Below are 17063 nucleotides of genomic sequence, written 5' to 3' on the forward strand. Positions count from 1 at the left end.
CACACACACACACACACACACACACACACACACACACACACACATCACATGTACGTACACGCACTACACATAATTACTTAGAATCGGTGTAGTTTACCTACTATCGTTCCTAAAGTAATAATTAAAAACAACTTATTAGATATATTTACTGCGATTTGCGATCTTATATATATATGTTCATAACTTTATATCTGTAAAACATAATAGTAAAATTATATAACATGAATACAGAGTAATAGAGTTAAAAAAAATGTTTGTCTCGATGTATCAATAATAATGAGTTATCAGCCTATAATTTCCGTCAAGCTGTCAAGAATTTAATTTGTGATTACAGTATGTAGTGAATGTATTCGTACGTTAAATTATATCTGTACTATGTATTTTCATACATCATAAATGTGGAAATTTCCATATAGTTGCATGCAGTGGTACTTTGAAAAGTCGATGAATAATAACCGATTGTTTAGTCGATTGCCAGCCAAGCAAGCTTCTTTTTCATCTGAGTGTATTTAAAAAGTAATTTTTTCTGCCTTATTTTAATGTCTATTTATTATAACATATTATAACATATCTAACTTAATTAATTTTTGAATATTAATAACTTAAATATTAATTATAATAAAGACACTACTACTATTACATCTTTAATATTAAACCGCTATGTGGTACTAGTAATTTCGATTTTTTTATTAAATTTGTTTAGTGCATAACATTATTATAGCTATAAAAGAGGCAACATTTTAGATAATTTGGATGATTTACTAAATGTTAAAATATATGTTTTTTGTATTAGTAAAAGGTTGTGCAAGTATCTACTATGTCACTAATCAAAAAGATTTCCTATGATGAGGAAAAGAGGAAAAATCCTGAATTGAAAGATGCCGATATACAAATCTTAAAGAATTGGTGCATGAAACAACCGCATCTTCCAAAAATTTTAGATATTGAATATGTATTATTCTTACACAGTAATTACTATCATATCGAAGCTGCTAAGAATACCATCGAAGAATATTACACTTCCAGGACTCACATGCCAGAATTTTTTTCTGATAGAGATCCACTTGGAACGAAGCAATTGCGAGAAATATTTAAAGTTACGTAAGTATTAAAAGATTTGTCTCTAGTAGTTCAAGTATATTTTAATAATATCTAATAATAACACTTAATGGATTCTGATATATTTTTTGTTATGTTATAAAATCTCATAAAAAATACAATGACTAACGGGCAATTGAGAGCAATAATAATTGAGAGGATTAACCGATTTATTTGGTGTTAACTAGTATTCTGAACGAATGTTATAGCGTATCTATTCTTTAAAAATAATTTACTTTTTGACATATTGGTCATAATTAGCAGCTGTGCTCAGTCAAATAACTAATTGACAGGGATGTATCTCAAATATGGAATTGAACATATTCCTTAGCTACTCTTTATTCCTATTCGATATGATTAATGAAAACTTATTCGATATAATTAATTTTCGAATCATAGGACGCTGATAATAGCTCGAACGGAACTAAAACGTCCGATACTTTCGATTTGTATGTAATGTTTTGAACAATACATTTGTTAATTATTATGTATAAGTAATTGCGTTGATTATTGCTCTCAATTGTCTGTTAATCATTATATTTTTTATCCCCTCGAATGCTTAATTAATTTTATTTTTATAATTTTGTTAAAGTCTCATGTTTAAATATACTTTATTTTTAAAAAATATCCAAGTAGCACAGCGACTGCAAAACGCTTATACACGTTTAGCATTTTTTTAACGCTTTGTAAGCACTGTGTGCTACTTGGATAGAAATTCACACTATAATACTTCAAAGATAAATAGGCGAGCGGTTTAATCCCATTTTCAATTTAGAATTCATTAATTGATCAATCAACATTCTAGTGGTTGGAAATAATTTATTTTGATTTCTATATTATTGGGTTGTCCAGTTTGTGCCGATTTTGAAGGAAAATTGAAATGCAGAAGATTTAAATTTTAGTAAACATTTATTAAATTTAAATCTTTTGCGGCATGAACTTTCCGGATAATCCAATATTTTATCTTCTATATTATTTTGCGAAAATATCGATATATACTTAAATATTTTAGATGATCATTAAATAGTTATGAACATTTGTTTAAAAATATCTAAACTGAATAAAAATTGTATAAGCTTAAGAAATGTTCAAAATGCACATTTTTTGTCTCTTAGAGAAATTTTCTTTTTGAGAAAATCAATACTTTTTGAGATAAAAAATATCTAAATTTAAAAAATGACTACCTTTATAATAATTTCTTTCTTATTTCTTTGTTTTCTTGTTTCCAATTTTATTTATAATAATTTCCTCATAAACCATTCAATCAGTATGAATACAAAAACGAAAATATTCGGTCAATCTTAAATTATAACGAAAATTTTATTTTAATTTGATCTATGTTATTGTCTATGAAAAATTTTATTATGAAGTTCTGAAGGCTTATTTACGGTGCGCCTTTCTATGATGGAAAATCTCGCTCGGTTATAATATGTTCTTGTTTAGCTTCGGATTTGAAATATTCGGTTCGTAGATGTTCTAATAAATAAAAATGATAATTATAATAATAAAGATAATCTCAACCAGATAAAAAATGTTTCATGCATGAATATGTATAAATATGTATAAACATACATAAATATTCATAAACATGTATGATCATATACGAAATATGTCTATGCATTTATATATCTCTTTTTCTTTTGTAAAATTAATTTCTTTTAATAAAAATAATGTAATAAAAATAATAATGGTAATGTAAAATCATAAAAAATAATTAAAGGAATAATTTTTGTTCGTTTTAGAAAAAAACAAGTTTGGAAAAATGTAAAAAAAATTGCTCATAACATAATTATGTATAATTTTATATATAATTATACATAAATAGGGTAAAACCACTAGATGTGGATCAGGCACTAATTCTGAATTATTTATATTTAAATAATTATAGTATTTTTCATTAAATAGTACTTATTATTAGATTCTTTATTATTTGTTTTGTTTCTTTCAAGTGTCAATTGAAATTAATTTATTAGGAACAGCACTACACATTTTATTGATGTCGTTAAATAATTAAACGTGCGAGGTTAACTAACATATGTGTCTTTAAAAATTCATTCAAAGTATAATATTATAAAAATTGTCTTTTAGTAGGTAGTAAATATCATTACATTTCATGGAAAAAATCATTATGCTCAGTTGAGATTAAATATGTCGGCGAGTGTTGTTACTATGATATGTTATAACAATACTTTTATTGCGTAAATTAATTATAAAGATGTTTAAAAATTTGTCAAATCTTACAAATAATACCATCCCGGAAAGATTTATTTGTTTTAATTTTTAAAACAGAATATAAAATAATATATATGTTTATAAAAAGTGTTATTATTCACAATTTAACTGTTTCTTATTGCTAAACGATTAATTTTCATCAATTTTTTTTAATTATCTGATTTTAAAAATACAATTAAAGTAAAGGATTCTTATAAATAAAAATATCAAGAAAATAAAAGAGCAAATAAGAGTCAAATTTAAACAAAGATATCTGTAATAATCGTTTGAAGTTTTTATATTCTTAAAAAATTGCTATGAAATATAAATTTAATCAATACTTGAAATTTAAAATGTCTATTATGGTCGAAGCTGGATTTTCATTATTTTTAAATAATTCAATCTTGAATTACTAATTTATACTATATATGTATTTGCATATATATCATATTGTAGTCTTTTCAAACTGCGTACCGAATTTTTCCGGACTATAAACGCAATTAAAACTACTCTACTAATTGCGAATTAAATTGACAAAGCAATTTTATGTATGAGCCTCGATGGTCTAATTTAGAACGCTCGTAAGGAAAACAAGAAATCCAAAGCCAAGATTATATTTTTCGCAATAAATTTTTTTATTAACAGTTTTTCAATATATTAACATCCTTATAGTGTGATGCTTGATTGATAGCATCAAATTATTAAAATTGCTTATCAATTTAATTCGCGATTATTAGAGTAGTTTTAATTTTATAGTCCGAAAAAACAATTCGGCGCACAGTTTGAAAAAACTTCAATATGGTATATATGCAAGTATTAGGTGTACAACTTTGCTTCCGCCGTTTTCCTATAGATGGCTTTAGCGATAAGTGGTCGAAATAAATAGATCATAGACGTCATACAATAAACTTGGGCATCTGTCAACATAACCCCATAGAAACATTAGTCGATTTGTGTCTGCATCATAAAGTTATTCTCGATTGAAAATGTCAGTTTATGAACTAAATTCTCGTCATTTGCGGGAGGTTTTAATTTTTTGTTTCAATATGAAGAAATCTGCGGCTGAGGCTCATCGAATGCTCTCAAATACTTATGATGAGGCCGTTATTAGTGAAAGAACGTGTCGTAAGTGGTTTCAACGCTTCAAGAACGGTGATTTTGATGTCGAAGACCAGCATAGCGGTGGAAGAGAGAAGGAAGATGCAGAATTGGAGGCATTACTTGAGCAAGACTCGTGTCAAAATCAAGAAGAATTGGCACGATCATTGGGAGTGACTCAACAAGCTATTTCAAAACGCCTTAAAATCATGGGAATGATTCAAAAGCAAGGAAATTGGATGCCGTACGATTTGAAGCCGAGAGATGTTGAACGGCGTTTGTTTGCTTGTGAATAGCTGCTTGAAAGGCAAAGACGGAAGGGATTTCTGCATCGCATTGTGACTGGGGACGAAAAATCGGTTCATTACGATAATCCCAAGCGCAAAAAATCATGGGAGTTCTCGGCCATGCTTCCACGTCGACGGCCAAATCGAATATTCACGGCTCCAAGGTCATGCTCTGTATTTGGTGGGACCAGCTCGGCATAGTGTATTATGAATTGTTAAAACCGACTAAAACAATCACAGGCGATCGGTATCGAACGCAATTGATGCGTTTGAGCATTGAAAGACAAATGGCCGCAATACAACGAGAGACACGATAAAGTGATTTTGCAGCATGACAATGCTCGACCCTATGTTGCGAAAGTGATCAAGACATACTTGGAAACGTTGAAATGGGAAGTCCTACCCCACCCGCCGTATTCTCCAGACGTAGCTCCCTCTGACTATCACTTGTTTCGATCAATGGCACACGGCCTGGCTGACCAGCACTTCCGGTCTTATGAAGAAATAAAAAATTGGATCGATTCGTGGATAAAGATGACCAGTTTTTTCGATGCTGGGTTCGTACGCTACCCGAAAGATGGGAGAAAGTAGTGGCCAGCGATGGACAATACTTTGAATCATAAATTGTATAATCAGTTTTTTATAATAAAGCCTCGAATTTCGGAAAAAAAACGGCGGAAGCAAAGTTGTATACTTACTACATTGTATAATGTGTGTGTATTCGCATCGCACAAATATAACATTTACAATTCTAACATTGTTGCAACGTATAAAAAAATATTATTAGTGAATATAAATTATAATATTGCATAAAAAAAATTCTAATATTGTATAAAAATGGACATAGAGAATATCTGCATGAATATCCCAACAACAGTAATTTTTAATAATGTGTGTTTATTGACATATTATATATAAATACGTACAATTTAACATATTATAATATACATATTACAACATGTAAATATACTGTGACATTGTTTTATGGTATACTATGAGCTTGTTTTAATGACAAGACATTACCGTATCTCCAAATCAGTAATATCTCTATATTTGAGCATAGATAACTTCTCTCTTTTTGACATAGTAAAAAATGGAGCTACCATACATATATACATACACATACATATATATACATACATATATATGCAATATCCATATATTGTTCATATATTAACAATAATACATGTTACATCTTGCCCTAAAATGACATTGGTTGTAAGAAAAAGTAATATTATGACTGTGTATCAATATAGACTGCGAATATTGAAAATATGTAATATATGTAACTTTAGATTTTCAGTATTGACAGTGTACACTCAGCGTGACACATAGCGTAATAGCATTTTTCCTTTCGCACTATGTCATTTTAGATCAGGATGCAACATGTATTAGCAATATATGGATATATTACATATACGTAGCTACTCTATTTTTTACTACGTTTAATAAAAAGATGTAGAAGTTACTCGTGTTAAAATATACAGATATTAGTGATGTACTTAAATATAATACACAATAGGCAATATTATATAATATTGCATATATGTATATAATGTATGATATACGTTACAGATAGAAGTTATTTATGCTAAGCTATTTATGTATTCCCTATGTTTAAATATGTAATATTAAAATTGTATGTATACATATATAATGTGTATATATGTACATATAAAATTTAATTGCAATATTTTGTATAAATAAACATAGGAAATATCTGCATGAATACTTCAGCAGAAATTACTTCTAGCTCTTTGTATTATATTCACACATCATAATACACACACACATGCAATATTCTAATATTGAGAAAAACAACTATTATATATTATAAGAGACTTTAAATTTATAAAATGTATGTATAACGAACATAAATCAAGGCTAATATAGATATATAGAGGCAATATAGATATACAAACTCACATATAAAAATATTATGTCACTCAAAATGTCACACAAATTGCCAAAGATGAAGTGATGTAAAATTTTAGTAGATAGATTTGTATAAATGTAATTTTGTGATAAATTATATATCAAAGCTTCTTGACACGCTCTATCTAAAAATTCTCTCTCTATAAAAAAATTTTACATCACTTCATCTCTGATAATTTGTAAGTGACAATCTTTTTGTATTTGTGAATTTTTCGTATATATCTATATTGCTGAAGAAGCTTCCAAAGTGAGTTGAAATATACAAAGTAAAGAAGATATCATTTATCAAAGGATTCGTAATTTGATTATTTTTTTTTAAGATATTACGTCTGATCATCTGCGTTTGACTTTTATTAACTTTATGTTAATTGTAGGTATATTCTGATATCGGAAATATATCGGAAATATAAAGCATATATCACTAATTTCTGTATGTTTGACCATAAGAAACATATCTCTTTTTATTAAATGTAGAAAAAAGAAGTAAATTAGGCCTTGAACGTAGGGAAAAATACTATTACATATACTGCTATATACTGCCAGTATCGAAAATCTAATATACATAACGTAAACTATTTTCATTACTGATTTTCATCACTGGCCGTAGTAGTGTCTTTCAATTTCATTTTAGATCAGGATGTAACATGTATTTTCAATACATAGACACATATATTGCATATGTAGCTACATGCGTACTTCCTAACAAACGAGAATGCATTCAGGATTGAAATGGATTAAAATGGATTTCAGATTAACATTCATGAATCCGTATTTCATATTTTCAGAAATACGGATTCATGAATGTTAAAATGAATCCTTTTCAATCCTGAATGCATTTTTATTCATTTATAGGAATGGCATGGAGTATATTTCTATGCTTTTTAATTTAAAAATAATATTATAGTATTTTGTGTGATGTGGTGTGCATCGTGAATACTGCTTAATTTAAAATTCTGAATAGGAAAGATAGCAATTTTTTAATCCAATTGAATAAAAAAAAATTTTTCTTGTAATAGCCCATTTTCTTAAAATGGGTCATGAATATTATTCAAAATTGTGAGTAGAAAATCCATTGTTTCATTTAAAAATGCTATTATATTTTATTCAGAATTATGAATAAGAAATTTTTTATTTTAATTCAACTGAGTTAAAAAAAAGTTGTACCATAAAAATATAAACCATGAATTCTGCTTCATTTAATAGTTAAAAGAAACATAAAAAGAACTACGTAAATATGTATAATAAATGTTACATATGTAAATTATTAATAATTTAATAAATTAATGGCTTTTATGTATATTTTATATTAATTCTTTTATTATAGAGCTAGCGTATATTTTTTGTTTAAAAGTTTTAAAATAATAATAGAATTTCATGTAATTACTTTAATTTATTTAAACTTTTACATGTATAAAAATTTTGTATATGAAATCCAATTCATTTTTATAGATTTAAAATATGAATTTGGATGGATTGAAAATTTCCAATCCATTTTAATCCATTTTCGTTTGTTGGGTTGTTACGTTTATTAAAAAGAAAGAGAAATTTTTCTTTCAGATATTTACCCAAATATTCTCTACATCAATTTATACGAAACATTACATTTGATTTATTTTATTGGGAGTACAAATTAGTTCGGTCCTTTCAAAAATGTATTTATGTCAAAAAAAAATGAACAGATCAATTAAAGTATTGTTCATCGCTGTCAACTACTTTTTCCCATCTCTCAGGCAATTTTCGAATTCCATCTCGAAAAAATGACTCGTCTTTGGAGGCGATCCAATTTTGGAGCAAATTTTCGATTTCTGCGAAAGAAGTGAACTGGTGACTTATTGCATCGGAACAACTAGTGATCAGAAGGAGCAATGTCCGGAGAATACAGCGAGTGCGATAAAACATCCCATTTGAGCGTTTCCAAATATTTTTTTAGCGACATGAGGCCGAGTAATCATGTCTAGTTTTTGCTAAAAGAAAAAACATATGCGGGAAGCTTTGCTTTTCTGTTCAATTTGAAGAAATCGGCTGCCGAATCACATCGAATGCTTGTGGAGGCCTATGGCGACAATGCTTTATCAGAAACAACGTGCAGAGATTGGTTTCGCCGGTTCAATGACGACAATTTTGACCTGAGTGACAAGAAGCGTAAAAATCGGCCCAGGAAAGTTGAGGACTGTTAATTGTAGGCTCTTTTGGACGAGGACGATATCCAATCGTAAAAAATGCTTGCCGAGCAATTGGATGTTTCTCAAGCAGCCATTTCCATGCGGCTACATGTCATGGGGAAGGTTCAAAAGATCGGAAAATGAGTGCCGCATGAACTGAACGATAGGCAGATGGAGCGATGCCAAAACACATGCCAAATTCTGCTTGCCAGACAAAAAAGAAAGTCGTTTCCTGCATCGGATTGTGACAGATGAACAGTGGCTCTATTTTCAGAATCCTAAACGCAAGAAATCTTGGATTGATCCTGCCTAACCATCAACATCTTCCTCAAGATCAAATCGCTTCAGAAGACGATGCTGTGCGTTTGGTGGGATCAGGAGGGTGTCATTTACTACGAGCTGTTAAAACCTGATGAAATTGTTAATGCTCATCGCTACCACCAACAACTGATCAAATTGCACCATGCTCTGTGTGAAAAAAGGCCACATTCATCAGAAAAGACATGACAAGCTGATTTTCCTCCACGCACCATCGCACACGTCAACAATGGTCCAAAACTACTTGGAGACACTCAACTGGGAAGTGCTACTCCATCCCTTACTCATCAAATCTGGCACCTTTTGACTATCACCTGTTTTCATTGATGAGCCACATGCTCGCTGAGCGGCACTTCGATTCTTACGAAGACGTCCGAAAATGGCTTGATGAGTGGTTTGCCTCGAAAGATGAGGAATTTTTTTGGCGTGGTATACACAAATTGCCCGAAAGATGGGAAAAATGTATAGTTAGCGAGGGCAAGTACTTTGAATAAATTTGTTTTTGCTTCCTAGGAAAAAAAATGTGTTTTTCTGACTAAAAAACAGCGGATTTAAGCTTATACATCTAGTATATATATATGTGGGATTACTTTAATTCGAGGAGAGTCTAAGGAAGACAACGATTCAAGTGAATGCTTCCGACTTTTGAGTAATAGAAACAGAACTGCTTTATTGAGGCTTTAAGTGTATGGCTTGTATCCTCCATTGTTATTACTTTTCTCACTAGTCGCTCTTTCTTATCTCTATCTCATCAGCACCGTTCACATGGGTTCGGAGCCCGTTCCCATATACCTAATATATAATTATAATTTTCTTTATTAAATCAAACTTTCTACTAAAATATATATACAGAGTATCTCTTAAGATGGGTCGGAATCACATTGGGCGGAGAATGGATTAAAGGGAACAAAAAATTCTTATACTACTTTGAGATACTCGCTGTAGTTTTCGAATTAGAAAAGGAAACGTCTAAGCCAATATGCGATTAAGCGGCCGTGCCATGCGAATTCGTAGGCCCACACTCGAGTGGTGGCGCTGGCGGCGTGCAGGAAGAGAGAAGTATTGTAGCTTTATTGCCTGACAACACAGCCTGGCATAGCAGTCCTATGTGTTTCGCAGCATCGCGCCTACACTCCAAAAATGTTATTTTAGCTGAAGTTTTCCTTATATATTTTTTATCATTATAAATCACATTATTTAGTACGATTAAATACGTTTTAATGCAATTATAGATATTATAGATATGTTAAGCGATGTAATTAATTAGAGCATTACGCAAAGCGTATGCCGATCATCGCGATACCTTTCCGCTTGCTTTATTATACGTATATGTTTCTATTTAATTACGCTTCGAGACACACTTCGGAACTATCGCATCGTTTTATGCTATATTTAGTTGGAGTTTTATTTTTTGGCATGTTAATGCATGTACACTTGAAATTATAATATAAGCTCACGTAGATAGCCGCTACATTGTAAATCTAGATGTATTATTTTTCTATGTATAATGACATTTGGACTGAAGTTTTTTTTCACATGTTTCTTGTCGTTTAACAAGTTTAATTGTATACCATTAAAAACGTTCTTAAATTTTATTAATCTTTAATGTTTACTGATGAATAAAATTTAAATTTTCTGTCACTGAAAAGATTATTTATGTATATGTTAATGAGATGTTTACGTTTGTAGTAACTGAAAACTTAAGTGCATTGAAAATCACTAATTGAAAATTGAGCGTTTTAGTTTATTTTCATTAAACTATCCATCAAATTTAATGCCCATGTTCATTACATTAAAAAAATCTGTAACTTACAAGGAAAGGGACCTAACTGTCCCTCTCCAATTTTAATGAGCATTTAGTATGTTATTCTCCAGACAAAAATAAGTAATACATATTTTTTTATACGTGTCCATACGCATTTTTAAAGAATGAAACACTCCTTGGAAAAAAATTAATTTTTCTCTTTTGTTGCGAATATCATTGGAAAAATCGATGTTTCTCTTTCGAAGCAAATGTCGCTGGAACTGTAAGAGAAAAAAATTTTTAGAATGAAAATAGAATGGTTTCAAAAGTACTTTAAAACTATAATAAAAAAAACCTTTTTAATAATTTTTTATAATAAAAATTAATAATTTTTTTATAATAAAAGTTATTTTTTTATAAAGAAAAAATTTTTTTCTTTTCATAGTCTTGTACTTAAAGCTTCCTTAAATTTATCTTTAGATGCTCAGTAGCCAATGAAATTATTCGTAGAGTATCTGAAAATAAAATTAAGGAAGCCTTAAATATAAGACCTGACTGAATACGGACATTAAATTAAAATCGAAGGTTTTCTGATTAGATTTCATTCACATCACTCTTTACTTTTCAGTTATACAATACATTTCTTCATTAACGCGTTTATTATATTTTAAGTCGCAGATCCCTTACATTTCAATTAACACTTAAATTAATTTTTATAATTTATTAAATCTAGTACGCACGTTCATTACATTTAAGACTAGTGTAACTCAATTTTCAGTTATATTATTCAATTTCTTTTCAATTATGCATGACCACAAGCTTCCGTTATACGTTACTTAAAATTCATTAAAATATTTCTAACAGTGATGTAAAATAACGAAATTAATACGTTCAATTGCATTTAATGATTTAAAAAACAAAAAATGTAAGAATTTCAGCTGAAAGAATATTGGATTTACAATATACAGACTTACGATTAATTATTAATTACGATTAATTATTAATATGAGATCATTTTGTGAGGTAAAAAAAATTAACTGTAATTAAAACTATTAAATATTTATGTTATACACCCAGAGAAAGGTTTTTTCGATTCAAAGAAATGTTTCTTTGCTACATGGTTAAAGAAAAAATTTTTTAAATTTGAAAAAATTATATTTAAATCAAAGAAATGACGTTCAAATCAAATAAATGTTTTCTTTAATCATATAGCAAAGAAACAACGTATAGCAAGAAATTTCTTCTTTGAAGAAATTTTTCTCTGAATGTAATAAAAAAATCAAACTACAGAATGCGATGAGATGTGCAATGCAGACGCTACTTATATTCTTCCGAAAATATAAACATTTTAAGTACTAAGGAAACGCTATCGTTTCCACATCACCTTGACGTGGATAGCTTGGCATGTTTTTTTTTAAGTGATTTCCCCAATAGGCCTAATCCACTCTCATTGTTTAATGCAATAGTTATTCGAAATGTCTTCCTCGTGTGAATAGTTCGGCTCTTCGAACTATTTGCCGCATTGAACGGTGTCCGGCGTAATGATATTAAAGCTCACGTCATGATCTCATCGCGTGCCTCATGTTCAAGACCATCACGCCTATGCTCGATTAAGTCTTTTATATAGCCCCAAACAAAGTACGTAATCAAGTACGTTTAAATCTTGGCCTTGTCAATCAAGTAATGTCGAGCAACCATAATCCATCCACTTCTCCGGAAAACGCGCGTCTAACATTTTTCTTGTTTGGTAGGAGAAATGTGTGGGAGCTCCATCATGCTGATAAATCAGTATTTGACGAATATGGAGAGGAACGTCTTCGAGAAACATCGATAAATCATTTTCTAAAAACTCTCCGTACGTCCTGAGACGTGACGGCAAAAAATAAGGACCAATCTAAAAATTGCCAATTGTAAATACATTCAAAAAAATTATGGAAGAAAAGATATTGTTTTCTTTATAGTTTACAAGAATATTTATCACTCGGTCTTTTAACACTCCTATCCATACGTTGATTAACGATATTGAAAGGCGCCCTCGTGAATGGCGTGTGGTTTCGAATTGCCAGATCAAATGATTTCTTGAATTAAACACACCATTTGGCGTAAAGGTGGCCTCATCCATTCATAAGATATAATTAGGAAATGAGGCATTTCGCCGACATTGTGCAAGAAGCCCTGTGCATATTTTATTGATATTTAATCTCTGCAAAAAAGCGTTTGATTATCGCGTAAAAAGAATAAGTAAATACCTTCACAAAAACGCGCGGTGCTTCATCTCGCTCCAGCAATTGTTGCACGCGTTGATAATGAAACGTAAATTATTTCGCCGTAAAATGCGATGTATCATACATCGCGGTAAACTGAATGCACGAGCTGCACGGCATACACTAATTCCAGGATTTCCTCGAACATCCGAAGAACTTCTTTTTCGAGACCGACGTTGCGACGTACCGGTGAACAGTAGTTTCGCATATCCCGCTGGAGACTTTCTGTTTCCTTCATCCGTAGGATACATTTCTTAATGATCTTTGACGAAGGATGCCGCTCGCGATTAGGAAATGGTTCCGCGTAAATACACGCCGCGAGCATTTTCATCGGCCATCTCGTAATAGATAATCATATCTGTATACTCTATCTCTCATTTTTATAAACGCATGTTGTCACTGAACACAGGTCAATACAAGTATAGTTGATGACGAACGAGAAAAAAACATTTAACAATCGGAAATATTGGACATTCCCGAATGTCTGTCAATTAATGTTTTTACGTTATTTAGGTGGATCATTTAATTAATATTGATTTTATTTATAAATTTATTTATTTATCGAATTTGCAATTGACATTACTTCTCATTAATTAAATCGAACTCAAGAACACGGTAGTAGTTAATATAGAAATTTCACTAAACTTTGCAATACTTGTTCAGTATCATGCTGATACGTCCATCAAAGTTTTCGCACGGCCGACCGCTTAGTTACGCCACTCCTGACGGCGTGAATTTCATGCCCTGTGGTTGATTATTTTCAAATGTTCATCGTTTGAAAACTATTGAAGTTTTTTAGAAAACTATCTTAAGATTTTGCTGTTAATATTTTCGATTTACTTTTTCATGAGGAATATGTACGTGCCGCTCCTGCGCTAACTTTGGTACACACTGTGTGTGTGTGTGTGTGTGTGTGTGTGTGTGTGTGTGTGTGTGTGTGTGTGTGTGTGTGTGTGTGTGTGTATATTAGTAAAATATTATATACATATATTAATAGAAAGTTTGATTTAATAAAGAAAATTATAATTATATAGGAAGAAAAGTAAAAGATTGATAATTTGCTGGAAAATACGGTCGCAACATATTTCTTATAGTGCGAGATGCACATCCGCGCGCGGCTCAGCTGTCGAACGTTGAACAATAATAGGCGACGGGGGAAAAGAAGGCTTCAAAAGTCAGTCCAAAATGTACAACTATTTCGGAAAATTTAACAACATGTATTCTAACTGTAGAAAAAATATCGAATCACTTCAATAAAATAAAAAAGTTATTTGTATATTGCACAACATATAAAGGCTTTTTAATTTGTGAACTATAAAATTATATCATCCTTTAATTATATTAATCATCGCACTTTTGCGATTTGGTTCATTATCAGAATTTTTATATATTTAGATGATAGTTATAAAAGAAATATTTAACAGATAGTATCGACACCAAACATTATTACAAAAACATGATTTTTTTCGGATTTTTTTTTTAAGGTAAATAGATTTCATTTACATATTAATATTCGCATACTACGAATTATTTTTGCTATAATTGTCGGTTTAATATTTTTAGAAATACACATATAATTTCAATAATTAAATAAAAATATATTGCCTGTAACATGTGTTTATTAACAATGTCACTTAGTTAAAAAAAAATTATGAAAAAAGAAAAAGAAATCGATCGTAGGATCTCTAACATTTTTCTCGCATCTTACGCACAAGACTACGCCGAGATCTTGCAAATCACCTTCTATGAACATGGTATATAACGATCATAGAAAATCATGAAAATGTCAATGTCATAAATTATCGTGTTTTAAAATTATTTTTGCTACTATACATAAATTGAGGGGATGTATGATTAATATAATTTATTAATTATAACTTATATGACAACTTATACGTTATCTATAATGTCTCTTCTTCTCTTATTTATATACGTTGAGCGGCTGAAATTGCCGAGAAGGTATTTTCGATTGCTAGAAACAAGCGATCATGAGAGAAAGAGAGAGAGACTCTGAAGAATAGACTCGTTATTTCGCTCAACGTGCGGAACACCGATTACAATTGGAGCTTTTATCCTTTTTCGTTTTTTCTTTGTCTCATTCTGTCGTACTTCTGTTCCGACAATTCGTTCGAACAATTCGTTCTATAATTCAAGAATGTGTTCTATCAGTTCTGATTTATCGTTGATGCAGCAAAGATGCACAAATCCTTTTCTAAGCAACAATTGTATTTTAATATATATTTTTTTATATTGTATATAGAAAAATATGTTATTGTTATGACGTTTTCAGCTGATAATATATTGCTGGTTTACATAATGATTCAATCTATTTCTATACTACTGTGATCAAAAAATAAGGTGAAATTTTTAATTTAAAATACATGCGCTCTTCGATTCTGATAAATCTTTTTTTTTTAGGTGGCAGCACTGTCACTGACATCTATGCCAAATTGCATGTCAATACCTGCATTTGTCTAATAATTACGCGCGTGTTTTGGAACAACAAAAAGTTAATTTAACGATTTTTACAATGTCTGATTTTGTTGAACAAAGAAGTTGCATTAAATTTTGTTTGCGGAATGAAATTTCTGCTGCAGAAACATTGAGAATGTTGCAGAAGGCCTTCGGTGACCTATCACAAAAAAATGTTTACAAGTGATATAAACAATTCAAAGAAGGTGAATCAAGACCGAAAAGATCGCGCCAGAATCGTTCAAAAATCAAGGTCATGTTAACAGTTTTCTTCGATTATCGTGTGGTGCATTATGAATTCCTGCGCCGGGACAAACTGTTAACAAGGAATATTATTTGAGTGTTATGCAACATTTATATGAAACTATTCGCAAAAAGAGGCCAGAATTATGGGCAGACAATTCTTGGTTTTTGCACCATGATAAAGCACCACCTCACACTGCATTGATTCTTCGAGACAATTTCGCCAAAAATTCAACTCATCGTTCCACAACCACCGTATTCGCCTGATTTAGCACCGTGTGACTTCTGGCTATTCCCTAAGCTCAAGAGACCGTTCCAGGGACATCGTTTCGACACGATTGAGGAGATAAAAACCGAATCACTGCGCGCTTTGAAGGCCATTCCGAAAATCGACTTTAATAATTGTTTCGAGAATTGGAAAAAACGTTGGCAAAAGTGTATTGTATCCAGAGGGGAGTACTTTGAAGGCGATGAAATAGATTTAGAAGAATAAATAAAGATTTTAAAAGTTACAAACAATTTCACCTTATTTTTTGATCACAGTAGTATTTCGCGCGAGCGATGAGAGAAATGATGCTTCCTAAATACTGTTTAACTTTGATATCCGATAAAATGATATAATATTTTTTTATTAAAATAATATTTTTATTTTTGCGAAATACCATCAGAGCCAATTGCATTTGACTTAATCTTGTCAAAAGTTTTTCATATTAATTCTGGCATTGCATATCCAAAACAATTTCATCAAAATTCCCTCGAGAGCATATCGTTTCTATCCTTTTGCAAATCCTGAAGTTCACAATTTGTAAAAAATTCATCCATCTTGTATCCGAGAGGCTTCTTTACACCTTTAGACGGTCAACATTTTTATCACGGGGGAGCCCTGATTTCGATATTTTTGGCGCAAATGAGCCCTTTTAAGTTGATGAAAGGTTTGAGGGGAGATAAATTGCCCTGTTTGTATTCGCTTAAGAATTGGAACATTAGCTTTTTGGAGTCTCTCGAGTTTGCCCATTTCTGCTCTGTGTCTGTTCCGCCAGACTATCTATTAAAATTTTGCTTGGATTGCACTGAACCCAGAACTCGCACTAAATTTGTCGACTGATTCTGAATGTCACTTCGAAAGCTTTTTTTTTATGACCGACTGAAAGATTTTTATGACTGACTGCTCGAAAAGTTTTTTATGACTGCTTGCGCTTTTCTCAAGGGCCCCATATATATATATATATAT

At 30.8% G+C, this 17063-nt stretch overlaps 1 protein-coding gene across 1 annotated transcript in view; it reads left to right on the forward strand.

Moving 5' to 3' along the window:
* The first annotated feature begins 817 nt into the window (after positions 1–817).
* Positions 818–17063, forward strand: part of LOC108691697 (alpha-tocopherol transfer protein-like) — a 26379-nt gene continuing 10133 nt past the window's right edge. Inside the window, exon 1 of the mRNA XM_018199563.1 lies at positions 818–1101. Coding sequence (XP_018055052.1) covers positions 818–1101 — 284 coding nt within the window. The remainder of the gene's footprint in view (positions 1102–17063) is intronic.

Source organism: Atta colombica, unplaced genomic scaffold, assembly GCF_001594045.1.
Source record: "Atta colombica isolate Treedump-2 unplaced genomic scaffold, Acol1.0 scaffold5, whole genome shotgun sequence".
Classification (NCBI taxonomy): Eukaryota; Metazoa; Arthropoda; class Insecta; order Hymenoptera; family Formicidae; genus Atta; species Atta colombica.